Source organism: Stomoxys calcitrans, chromosome 3 (genome assembly GCF_963082655.1).
Source record: "Stomoxys calcitrans chromosome 3, idStoCalc2.1, whole genome shotgun sequence".
Classification (NCBI taxonomy): Eukaryota; Metazoa; Arthropoda; class Insecta; order Diptera; family Muscidae; genus Stomoxys; species Stomoxys calcitrans.
In genome coordinates, this window is record NC_081554.1 from 199373474 (window position 1) to 199387265 (window position 13792).

General features: G+C 39.9%; 1 protein-coding gene across 3 annotated transcripts in view; it reads left to right on the forward strand.

Moving 5' to 3' along the window:
• LOC106082858 (rho GTPase-activating protein gacF) overlaps positions 1–13792 on the forward strand; it is a 167281-nt gene that overhangs the window by 151134 nt on the left and 2355 nt on the right. For all 3 annotated transcript variants that reach the window (XR_009397596.1, XM_013245594.2, XM_013245595.2), the window contains 3 exons: positions 10255–10680; positions 10751–10951; positions 11011–11725. Coding sequence is in view for 2 of the 3 variants with exons in the window: in XM_013245594.2 (XP_013101048.2) it covers positions 10255–10680; positions 10751–10951; positions 11011–11725 (1342 nt within the window). In the remaining variant the exon portion in view is untranslated. The remainder of the gene's footprint in view (positions 1–10254; positions 10681–10750; positions 10952–11010; positions 11726–13792) is intronic.

Sequence of the window (13792 nt, forward strand, 5' to 3'; positions counted from 1 at the left end):
ATTTAAAATATGAAATTATTTAAAATACCCATATAGAAATGAATAAATGCTCTAATATTATGTGCTACAAACCGTGAGACTTCAATATGTTAAGGCGGAGACTCTGGCTCCGAAATAAACGGCACAAAACAGAGTAAAATAGGTGCTCGCTATCGACTGGCGAACTCTCTGAGCTACTGAGTAATACTGTCCCAGAATCCTGGCATCGTTTTTCTATGGAAAAACTCCAAAACCAAGTATTGACGCTATCCTCGATTTTGTCACATTATGGTTGAGAGTATCCCTCAAAATTGATAATAAAGTGCTTTTGCCGCACGCACCCTCTCGCAATGCATGCTGCTGCACATGATGATGCCCCATTTTTCCCGACGATATTGCTACCATTGCAGGCAGCAGCACTCAAAACATTGGCCACTGTGCTGCACCCGCTGCGTTAGCAACTCGGCAGCAAGGCAATTCGTTTGCCCACATGTGAGGGATTCCAATTGTTAATGTGAATGTTAATATCACCATTGTTGTTCTTCATGTGTTTGTTTGTTGGGTTGCTTGTTACTGCAGCATGCCAGCGATGCGGCTGTGAAATATGTTGTTGCAACTCGTTGCTGACTCCTGCCACATTCTGTCCCTCTGTTGTGCTGCTGCTCTGATTCGTTTTTTCTGCGTTTTTTCTTCTTTTTGTAAAAAATGAGTTCGCATTTTACGCATACACCAAAAAGATCAAAAAAGCTCCGCCTTTAAAAATATTTTTTTACTATGTGGCGATGTGCGTGTTTATGGTTGTTTTAATAACAACTCCTCTGCACGTGTACTTATGCATACGTATGGGTGTGCGAGTGCGTGTGTGTGTTTTATGCTTGGCCAAAAGGTTTTTTGTCTTTTTTCTCAGCTCATCTGTCCGCACTTGTTTTTCTCGCAAAGCAAAGCACAGCACAAAATTGTGCGTAACGAATGCAGTGTCAAACATGAATCTGGAATGCAACGAAGGTCTCCCCTGCCCCTGCCCATGTAAGAGACTTTTGTGCGATATATCTTGGCGGGTCGCCTTTGCCGCAGCAGCCGCTGCTTATGCAGCTACCTTTGGTGAGAATTTTGTTACACTGAAGTAGGTTGAAATTCCTTCGTCAATACAGTTGGCTGTCACCACGTTGCCCGTACGGATGAGGTGTCGGAGAGTATCGTATGGATGAGGTGTCGGAGAGTATGTTCCAGTTGAACAAATTATCTTTATGGCAATATCATCCTAGAAGGCTCAACATACCTCTTTCCCTGGATGGGACACGCGAATAAAGATATGATGTGGTACTGCTGCACTGCTAAGCCTTTTTGAAGCTTGTTCAGTCGACAGGGGCAAAACTTTGCCAAAATCCATGCCTCCAAACTTACATCTACCCAAGAACTGTTGAGAGCCACAACACTGGGTGATCCTAAACGTTCTTTTATCCACGTTGAGCTTTCATGGAAGCGCAAATACATCGGCTCCCTATTACCACAAGGCTTGGCGATGGTACTGTGCATGCATCACTCCATTCATCAGCCACACACACACACACACAGAATGAATGCGCACTAATAATTGTGGAGGCAAACAACGGACATTCAAATAAATTGAGCGCCACAAAGTATGCTGTACTTAGTTAGTTAGTGTTTGGCATTATTGGTTGGCGGAACGGAAAGAAAAAACAACGCAAAATGGAATCAAAAAGCACAAAAACAAAACGTTGAGCGTTGACATGACAAATAATCATAAAAACAATTTAGGAAAGCCACTGCCACTCACACTTGTGGCCCATACACATGAATGTACATACATACATTTAAAGCGAATGCAGGTGTTGGCGGCCTCGGCAGCAGCACCAAGCAAAAGAGTAATAAAACATGGTAGCCTACTTTTGGGGGTGTTGTGACTAGGAAATTATTGCTGCTGCACCTTCCTCGGGGAGACACACTACATATGCGTGGGGGTACATGTACGAGTATGTATGTGTGATTTTAATGGGTGTGTGTTTGTACCTTTTTTGTTCCAATGCATATTTTTTCATGGTTGTTTTTTCTGCTCCGCATCCACAGATCGATGCAGGGCTGCCTACAAACTGACTCTATTCACTATTTGGCCTTTTCATACACTCACGTGTAGTGTTCATGTGTGTGTGTGTGTGTGTGTTTGTAATGCACGCCTGTGTATGAATTTGTACGAGCATGGTTCATTTGCTTCTGCCTTGGCGCTGTGTTAGCCCCGAGACTAGACATATGATATATACCACAAAATTTAAACAATGCACACGCACACACACACACATATCGACATGGATGGACGGACAGTAACAATGTGACTGACTCTCTTTTTATGAAACGCAAAACACAAATGCGGTGGACGGCGGCAATAGCGGTGTCAGATCTGGCAGCTGAGTTGGCACCAAAGCCAAGGCATGGGTAATGGCCAGGCTAGTTGGTGGTGGGCGACCATTAGATCGGGGTCTAAATAATCGCACAATCGCTAGTTTAGGCGTTAGATACACAGCAAAAGCAGTGCGCTACAAGGCCGTGACAATGGCGGTGGTGTCTGGCGTCCGCGGTGTTACTGCAACAGCAGGCGTGTGTCTATTACCCCGCATCCGTCGGCGGGGTATATATGTGTGTGTGTGTTTTTATTTGAATTCCATAAAAATAGGTTCCCGTTTTTTGCCCACTAAAAATTTCGCAAATGCATTTTAAATAACATTTTATTTTATTGAAGAATATGCATGTTATCCTTCACACACACACACACACATACGCACACATAGTGCAACTATACATATTTGAATTATATACATGCGAAATGTCTATATTCATTTATTCACATAGATAATAGTTATATACGTATGTATTTAACAAATTTTATAAGTGTATATGTGTGGGTACCATATATACAATGACAACTACATTTGCATGTTGCCGTTCCCTTATATGATTCAGATTTACTTTAACACATGCCCAAACACAAACGTAGAGTATGAGCAATTTTCGGACCATGAGCCCCTAAATAGGCGTTACATTTCACCATTTTTTTATTATAACCAAATATTTTGATCGAACTAGGTAGTTGTAGCTTGGCAAATCAATTCCCACTCTCTAGTCTAGCAATGTCTTTGCACAAAGATACAAGTTTAGATCCAACTGTGGATAATGGTAATATTTTCTGAGATTCTAAAACTATAGCCACACCATGTATTTGTCGCAATGCTGAGTTCTTGCAAGGCTGTCGGTTAATGAGCAGAGTTGATTCAAATAAAATGAAATTCTAATAATTAGCGTTCGTATTGGCTCGTCAAAACTTTGACAGTCAAGGTCCGGTTTTAAATTTTAAAGGCCTTTATTTCAATATAATTCAATTGAATTTATTAATCAATTTAATTTAGTTTTCTTATTCCAAAAGCAGGGAAACCGTACTACACGAAAGCGAAAGACTTTTCTCCTTTTAGTCTGTCATCCTTTATGCTGAAGACTCTAAGGAGTTTGATAGAAACATATCTTATGGCAAAGATCCCTGGAGATCGCCTGCATATAGCAAGCGCAAGCCCTTCACCTACATAGAGGGTTCTCTCGCTGTGAAGGAATACATAATGGTAGTATTTCTTGACATTGAGGGTGCCATCAATAATATAAAATCAATGTCAGTCATGAAGGCGCTGGTGTTTCGAGGCATGAACGTAAGAAAGTTTATCAATAACTAACTTACTAAAAGATGTATTACGTCAGGCTTGGTATCTGTAGATCTAAAAAGATTTATCAGCAGAGGAACTCTCCTCTACTTTGGAATTAAGCCATTTCTAAATTTCCCATGAACATTCCATTAAGGAACTGGGGATACCTTCGTGCACAACGGAAAAAATTTTCGGCCGTGGTTTTCCCTTTACTAATGCTGGCTATATTTGTGAGGTATCCTGCCATGTTAACTCTTCTCTACCAAGTGGTGTCACTAAGCGGCACGCCGTTCGGACTCGGCATTAAAAAGGAGACCCCTTATTATTGAGCTTAACCTTAATCGGACTGCACTTATTGATATCAGAGAAGTATCCCCTGGAATACAGCCATTAACAATATATTATTGTATCTGGAAGAAAAAGCTGTAAAAATGATCGCGTATGGTGATGACGTGGTAATTGCCGTTAGGAGAATACTTTCCAGTACTCTTAGATATACATCGGGAAGCACTACGTACGACAGCGAAGAGGGCAACCGAAAATGGTCTAGGAGTAAATCCGTCTAAGACGGACGTAGATTTTTGCAACAGGCGATACAAGTTACCCACAGTGGCACCTGTCTCCTTGAGAGGTGAGAATGATCCATTTATTGAAAGACCAAAATATCTGGACAGGAAGTTGAACATAAAATCAAACCCTATACACCTGCTAGAGAGCCAATGGCAAAAGTTGGAAGTTTTAACAGAGTGGCATGCACTAAGTATGTACAACAGTTGTCAGACCTATAATGCTATATGGTGTTGTAGTCTGTTGGACGGCACATCAAAAGTCTAACTACTGTTCAATATTCAGTCGGATCCAAAGGATGGCTTGTTTGTGCATCACAGCCGCACTGAGGACCACGCCATCTGATGCACTGAATTTAATGCTACATCTAATGCCTTTGAACATTGTGACTAGACAAAAAAATGCTGCGACAACTGTTGTGAGGCTAAGAGAGCTAATTCATTGGTCATAGAAGTTGGATATACTTTTACACGGATGGTTCCAAACTAGACGACCAAGTGGGCTTTGGAGTATACTCTAAAGAACTTGGACGGGTCATATCGAGAAGGTCACAGAGATAACCCAGGGAAATGTAGAGCAGTCGAGCTGGAGCAACTACCTTACACATGCCAGGGCAAATAGAATCTGTGGATATTCCACTAGCAACATGTAAGCTAGGTCTTCAGGTTCATGCACTGAGTATATACAGCAATTGTCAGACCTATAATACTATATGGTGTTGCAGTCTGTTCGACGGCACTTCAAAAGTCCACCTACTGTTCAATATCCATCCTTTGGATCTGACTGAGTATTGAACGCATAACCGCCCCACTGATGCATTGAATTTATTGCTACTCCTAATGCCTCTGGACATTGTGGCTATACAAAATTGCTACGACCACTGCTGTGAGGCTAAGAGAGCTTATTCATTGTTCATAGAAGTTGCATATACTTCTAAACGGATGGTTCCAAACTAGACGACCAGGTGGACTCTGGGGTATACTCTAAAGAACTTGGACGGGTCAAATCGAGAAGGTCACAGAGATAACCCAGGGAAATGTAGAGCAGGCGAGCTTGCCCTTACACATGCTAAGGCAACTAGAAACTTTGGGAATTCCTCTAGCAACATGTAAGCTAGGTTTTCAGGTTCAGGTCCGAAGGGCAATAAATGACAGGTGAACACAAAGTGGGGGTTATGAAAACTCCAAAATTATGTAGCCTAATCTAGATTTGAAGAGGTCTATAGCTTTGCTGTCGCTAGCTAGAACAGACGTCTCAGTCATTGTGACCGTCATCATAGCAACTGTCTGATGGGACAATATGCTGACAGACTGAATATTGCGAGTAACGACTTTTGCAGAAGCTGTGAGGACGTCAAGGAAGAAGAAACTACAGAACTTCTGCTGTGTGTGTGTCCCAGACTAGCAGTCAGAAGAAGTTCCACTTTAGTTTGTCATTTCTTTGATGACAAACTAACTACTGATTTAGCAGATGTGGACATTCACAAGTCGTCGGACTTTTTAAAGCTATTTGAATGGTTCAACAGTAGGCGCTTCTCCTGTTCCTGTGGCATCACAAAGGACGAAAACGTTTAAGTAAGTCTGATGGCAGACTGCCACATAAACCCATCCTAACCGAGGATGCCACGCATGCCCTTGGATTTTTTGTTTCCTTTTGATCCTAATAAGCAAACTACGAAATGCTATGGTGAACGGTTAATGATAATCCGTGCCAAAACGACATCCACAGTTGGATGTAGTGCTTTCTAAGGTATCCAGTTGGGTATTTTAGGTCCTAGCATAAAATTGGTAAATTAAGGACACTTTCAAAGGGAATTTATTATAAAAGCACAAACTGTGATAAAATTTACAATTCGACTCAGAAATTCCCGCTGATTCGGCTTAGCCATGTCCGCATATCCTTAATATGGTTATTGTCCGCCCGACGTCGAATTTACACAAAGAGAAAAGAATGATAGATAAACATATTACAAAGTAAGTTTTTTTCACGGGAAAGGAAATAATGGATATTTAGAAAATGCAAACGACATAAACAGAGTGACACTACCGACATCTTCTTAGATAACTCTCATTTTTCTATATTCAAAAGCGCCCCCAACCAGTTTATGTGTAAACTTATGGTTTTGTTTTGTTGCTTATGTTGGTACTCCCTACCAGAGAGCTTAGTGATTAATACAAAATTTTATGCTTTTTAAACTCTCCACCGAAGGATGGGATAAAAACATCAAAATATTCCTTTCCGACCCCATAAAGTATATATATTCTTAGTCGTCGTAAAAATCGAAGGCGATCTACCCATGTCCGTCCACCTATCTATTAAAATCTACACTCTTCAAAAATTGAGATACTAGACTGAAACTTTGCGAAGATTCTTCTTTACCTGCTCATAGGCAGTTTAAGTCCGACGATGGGCTATATCTTAATATAGTCTCCATATAGATCGATCTTCCAGTTTAGTGTCTTAGGCTCATAAAAGCCGCATTTGTAGCCCAATTTCAGTGATGTGCTCATTTTTGGAATAGTGAGCTGTGTTTTAGTATTTTACGTCAATTCTGAAAATGATTTATATCGGACCATTTTTGAGCATATCCCCCACATAGGTCAATCTTCTATCGACCTCCTATATATCGATTTGACGATATGCGGTCTTAAATCTATAAAAAAAAACATTTATTAGCCGTTTTCACTGGAAACTGAAACAGTGAATTTTTTCGAGTTTGATTCAGAACAGATTATGTTTCGATATAGCTACTATGGGTTAAATGATGCTCCGGACTTTGCGAAATATCGTCATATATACATAGCCAAGGTGTTGGCCTTTTTACTTTTTAAAATAAAAAATATTATAAACTTTCCCTCAACATTCCATTTATGAATAGGTGACACTTCTCTCATATAAATGAATGCAGTCCGATTTTCCAAAAATCTAAGTTTTTGCTTCTTTAATCTTTTGTCCCTTTTTTAAAATTTTTGTTAAGGTTTTTTAGCATGACTGTTCCATATTTATGCATGCCAAGGGCGGCCATTTTGAATATTGTAAATGTCAATTAAAACAACAGTTCTTGTCTGTTGAAAATGGGAAAGTAGACATTACTGCTGTTTCAGCAAACATAGGGCTGCAATTTTAGCAAACATTTTCGACTGATATTTAACTATCAAAATCTGCTGTTTTAAAATACAAAAATCTGCGAAAGTATTCAAAACTTATAATTGCTGAACTGACAAAAAAGTTTGCTTTTGCCTTATTTTATGTTATTATATGTATGTTTGCCTATTAGGCCGGCCATGTGTTTTCATTACTTTAGGCATTATTTTCAAAGAGAGTCAAGTTAATGGCCGTGAGAAATAATGTTTGAATATTAGATTTTTATTTGTGGAATATTACTCAAAACGAATTGGCTGATCAACAGATTCCCTGTACACATGGCATTGCATTCATTGGTATACATTTTGAAAGGTGGCTAATGTCGTATGACAATTTTATTGCTCTGTTAGTTTACTCATGACTGTCGATGCTACATATCCCAATATCATATAAAAAAGGATTATGGAATGTAAATATCTCTTCTGTTTCTTATTGTATATGGGCAAAATTTGCATTTACAAACATTCACTGAGGCACACATTTCCATTGGTCTACTGGTCAACATCTCCGTCATAAAACATCCTTTAATCCAGCCGGCCGGCCATGTGTTTTCATTACTTTAGGCATTATTTTCAAAGAGAGTCAAGTTAATGGCCGTGAGAAATAATGTTTGAATATTAGATTTTTATTTGTGGAATATTACTCAAAACGAATTGGCTGATCAACAGATTCCCTGTACACATGGCATTGCATTCATTGGTATACATTTTGAAAGGTGGCTAATGTCGTATGACAATTTTATTGCTCTGTTAGTTTACTCATGACTGTCGATGCTACATATCCCAATATCATATAAAAAAGGATTATGGAATGTAAATATCTCTTCTGTTTCTTATTGTATATGGGCAAAATTTGCATTTACAAACATTCACTGAGGCACACATTTCCATTGGTCTACTGGTCAACATCTCCGTCATAAAACATCCTTTAATCCAGCTTTGCCCACATCTATTGTATTATTACTACTGATAAATATCCCATTTGTGAAACTTCCTTAAGTCTGCCTGTGCTAACATATTTTCCATTCTTGGACTACCTACCTACATCGTTTGTCCTTTGCTGTCCCATGAAAGTAAATAAGCCTGTGCCAACATATTTTCCATTCTTGGCCTACCTACCTATGTCGTTTGTCCTTTGCTGTCCCTTGAAAGTAAGTGCGACGACAGCACTTGTGTGCGATGAAATAGCAACGTTTTGTCCCTTGCTTACTATCCCCTAGTTTGTCCTTTGCTGTCCCATAAAAGTAAATCAGCCTGTGCCAACATATTTTCCATTCTTGGCCTACCTACCTATATCGTTTGTCCTTTGCTGTCCCTTGAAAGTAAGTGCAACAACAGCACTTGTGTGCGATGAAATAGCAACGTTTTGTTCCTTGCCTTGTTGTTGTTTGTTATTTGAAAATCCTCTTTCATCACTTGAATGTTGTATTGTTTCGCAGACCACACGTTATCTGCGGAATGTTTGGATGTTTTGCCTGCTACTACCGATCATGTGTTTTGATTATTTTAGATATTTTGTTCTGGCTGCGATCATCTTCAGCAAACAGACTTTAAGCAGTCAGACTGCTATTCTCAAATTGCAAACATTCAGCTGTGCCCGCATAATTACTGCTGGTAATAGCAGTAAAATTAACCACTAACAGCAAGCAGACAGTATTTGCTACTATCAGCAGGTTTTTTTTTAATGAGTGTAAGCACTTTCTATAGAAATGCATAAATCACAATAGTTTTGTACAGACCTCGATCGCGGGGCCAAGGTGATCTAGACTTTCAGGGTGCCACAAGGATACAACTTATTTAAGTTGTTGGGCATAAATACCTTCATTTGCATGTCATGCAAATGCCATAACGGGTACGGCATGTAAAGGCTTTTCATTCGACTCTCGTATTGTTTCGATCGGCATACATATTCGTTTGGAAGGAATGGTTAATATCCGATTCAAAGACATTTTATTTGATTTCAATGTGTTCCAATCCGTCTATATGTCCTTCTGGTGGATTTTTAGGGAGCGCCGGCTCTAGATACTTGTTGCCAAATTCTTATATCAAATACCTACATTTTTCTAAAGACCTTTCATTTGAAACCCGAATTGCCGCGATAATACCAAATGACCGCTTTGCGGCATTTGTTATGGGCGAAGCGGCCCAACAAACACTCGGCCCATAATTGGAAAACCAAATTCGTATTCTACCCTCAAAGACCTTTCATTTTAACCCCATGTTGATATGGCTGCTTCATAATGTTTTAAATCGATTTGTATCTTGGTCTATTAGGCAAATGACATTAGAATTACCAGGTTCCAGGTTCCCAAGAATTCAAATTGGGAGATAGATTTATATGGGTCTTCATCAGTTTATGAAGCTTTTTGTCATTTTGAAGTCAGTCTAATTGGTCGGTTCACTTATTAATTCACCTAAATACTCTGCTTCTGGCTGTTGCATACATTCATGTTTACACCCAGAGAAATAAGTCAACTGATATCAGCAAATGCTGTCAGCTGATATTAAATTAAAAATTTTAAACTTTTGAATGAATTCGTACGGAATCTTTGAACTTCTAAACAACATTTGAGGTACTTGTTATATATTAATAAAAAATGTCAATTTTAGGAGTTAATGTTTTGTTTAATGTAATAGTTCACCTAAATACTCTGCTTCTGGCTGTTGCATACATTCATGTTTACACCCAGAGAAATAAGTCAGCAGACTTTCAGCTGTTAGAGCAAACATTTTTGCTGGTTTTACCAACAAATTTTTCTGGTTGTCTGCACTAAGCTAAATTACCCTGTACCATTGCTGTCCATATTTGTATGCGATCTACCTTTTCGAACCCCTATTTAATGAACATTTTTTATTTGTAGGAAGCCATACCTCCTGCCACAACAACGGATACAACCAACTCTTCTGAGACCAACACCGAAGCAGATCCATATGCCGGCATTATGAAGGATGCTGATAAGCTGAAGCTTATGCTTCTGGCATGGAATTATCAGAATTCAAATGCGGCGCGCAATGGTGCGGACGGTCCTGATCTAAGTATTGTTGGAGGACTTTGGGCCCAATACCAAAGTGCTCTGGCGCAAAATGCTGCTGCTTCAAACACTAAATTGGATGCCTCTTTGTCTCCTGTGCCGCGAGAAGGAAATCCTTCGCCCATGGAAGCTCAAGATGAAACAAATTCATCCGGCCAGAAGGAGGAGGATGAAGGCTCCGAAGACGATTCAGATGATAAAATTGACGAAAAACTAGCCTACTCGCATGACCCAGAACGGCTTAAAGCTTTTAACGTAAGTATGAATGACTTGAGAGCCAACGAACAGTGTTGTTCAAACCCAAATCACTTCTCAATTTGAACAGATGTTCGTGCGACTTTTTGTCGATGAAAATCTGGATAGAATTGTGCCGATTTCCAAGCAGCCAAAGGAAAAAATTCAAGCCATTATTGATTCCTGTGCCAGACAATTTCCCGAATTTAGTGATCGTTCCCGCAAACGCATACGGACCTATCTCAAGTCGTGCAGGCGCAATAAGAAGACACGAGATGGCTGGGAAAACACGGTAAGTAGTACAAACTAAAGTCAATAAGAACAGTTACGTCAACGGACAACTCATTTCAGACCCGTCCAACACCAGCTCATCTGACATCCGTACAGGCGGAGCAGATATTGGCCATTGCGTGTGAAAACGAATCTCTGAATGCCAAACGGATGCGCATAGGCCTAGAACCGATCACGCACGCCATACCCGCTCCTGGATCGGCCGTGGCCGCTGCGGCCGCCTTATTGCACAACAACAATATCAATAACAACATCGCTGCGGCCACCACAAGTTCGGCTGCTTCTGTAGGTGGGGCCAGCACATCTTCCACCGTTACATCAGCCTCAGCCAACGATGGGTCAAACGCTGCTAATGCTGCCGCTCTACCATTTGCCACATGTACAGGGTTTGCGCGCTCCACGCCCAACTCGGATGTCCCAGAGCCCCTGTCACTTGCACCCGCAGTATCTGTGGCTGCTGCAGTCGCTTCATCCAGCGCTGGCAGTGGTGGCATGAATTCAGCTCGCAGCTCTCCTTTAGCTCTAAGTTCCAACGCCAGCATTACAGGAATGGACATAAAGCCCCTGACCACCGCCGCCTTATCTAATGGAAATACGGCGAACAATGCCGCTGCCACATTGACAGGTCTGCCGGCAACAAGTCCCTTATATAGACCAACCGATTTCACTTCTCCCACGACCGCTTCGCCCTTTGTGGCTGCTGCAGCAGCGGCAGTAGCTGGCCGAACGCAAACATATCCTACATATTTTCCGGGCGTTACATCATTAGGAAACGGTAAGTGATATCTAAAGGGGTTTCCAGTAAGAGGTGTTATTTTAAGATTAAGATGATTAATCATTTCTTATGGTCGGAGTTGGATGGCCATTCCGTTTCATTGCCACACAAGCAACGAGACCATTGCTCTTTTAGGAGATCACATTGCTCCTTTACGGGAAATGTTTCCGGGTCGTCTTATTTTTGGAAAAGGGGATCACAGTTGATCTTCGAGATCTTGTTATTTAATATCTTGCGACTTCTTCTTGTGATGCCACATGAAAGATAAGGTGTACGCCAACAGCCCAGCTTTCATTGATTTCTGACCTCAAAGGTTTGTTCCTCTTTAAGCCTAGTACTAACTTCAATCGCAGTGAAAATAGCTGTTAAATTATTGCGAAATCCGACAGACTGTATTCTTTACCCGAACACACAACAAAGACAACAGCATAGGAGCAGAGATGATTGGAGCACATTTCGTGAGCATTTAATTACATTTCCAATAATTGAAGCGAAATTTGTATTAACGCAGCTACATGTCGCTACGATTTTATTCATAAAACTCAGTACCACTTCTATGGAAGTGGTTTCTTCGTCACCATTTTTATGCCCTACAGCCCTACTACTGTGGTACAGGGTATTACAACTCGCATTTGTTTGTAACACCAGAAGGAAGAAACCCAGACCCATCTGTCTGTTTGTTCGTCTGTCTGTCTCTCTATATTAATTTGTGTACAAAGTAGAGGTCGCAATTCCCATCCGATCATCTTCAAATTTAACAGAGGCATTTTGTTTAATCCAAGAGACGAAGCCTATTGATATTGGAAAACTGGGTTTAGATTTGGATATAGCTTCCATATATATGATCGTCTGATTCGGACTTATATTACGATAATGTGCTCATTTGTTAACCGGAAGGATTTTCTTATGATTCTCGATATTATTGGTGAATTTCATATAAATCGTTTCTGTTATAGTTATAGGTTCAGTTACAGATATAGCTCATTTATATTTCGCCCGATTTTCACTTCTAGAGCCTTTCAACGCACATTTATTCACCAATCTTCCCAAAATGTTGCACAAAAGAGATTGGTCGAAAACGCTATATCAGGTAATAGACCGATTTGGATCGTACTTTATTGGAAGTCGTAACAGAAAACTACCTGCAAAATTTCAGCCAAATCAAATAACAAGCGGCTCAAAATCTAAAATCGGAAGAATGGTTTATATGGGAGCTATATCCAAATCTGAACCGATATGGCCCGTTTGCATACCCCAACGACCTACATCTATACACAGATAGAAATAATTTTGAAAAACAACAACTTTGTTCGAAGAAAACTACGAAAGTTGTTAATTTTCCTGCAACAATTTATTTTGAATCTCAATGACCCAAAGTACAAATTTGTTGTTGAAAGGCACTCTTTGCAAGCAAACGTATAACAACAACTACAATACATCAATAAGCAAGGCAAAAAACTATCTAACCACCTAACGCATGTGCTTTGTTCTAGTGGTGGTGTTTCAGTTTTCTTGGTTCGGCTCGCGCTGCTTTGTCTCGTTCGTTTTACTGCTGCTCTCGGGTTTTCCTCTGTCACTCTCTACTATTACCCTTAAAAACAAATTTTAATAATTTTGGTGCCGCAGAGTATTGAATTCATGATGTCATGTTTAGTAGTCTTGCACGCCGGCCAACATCATCTTCTTTATGATGAAATAAATCAATAAGGACTGCTGCACAGTGATAAATGTCTCAATTAATTATATTAAAAAAGTTTAAAACCACTCTAAAAAAGTTTTTTCTGAATACGAAATTCATATATTTTTATGACGAATTTTCTAAAAAAAAGTTTTATGAAAAAAAAAATAATTTTTTTTTTGTGCCGGCCGGGGGATTCGAACCTGAGTTTGTAAGTCATGAATTGCATGGGAGTTTTGTGCTCTATATGGTAGTACGCCTATTTTAACAATTACCTCAACTAAAGAATTTGTTGAAAATCAACAAAAATTTCAATAACTTTATCTGTCAAGTCGTTGGTTGGTTTTTTTTTTCTAAGAGTTATTTTGTTCTGTGTAGGAAGTATCTGG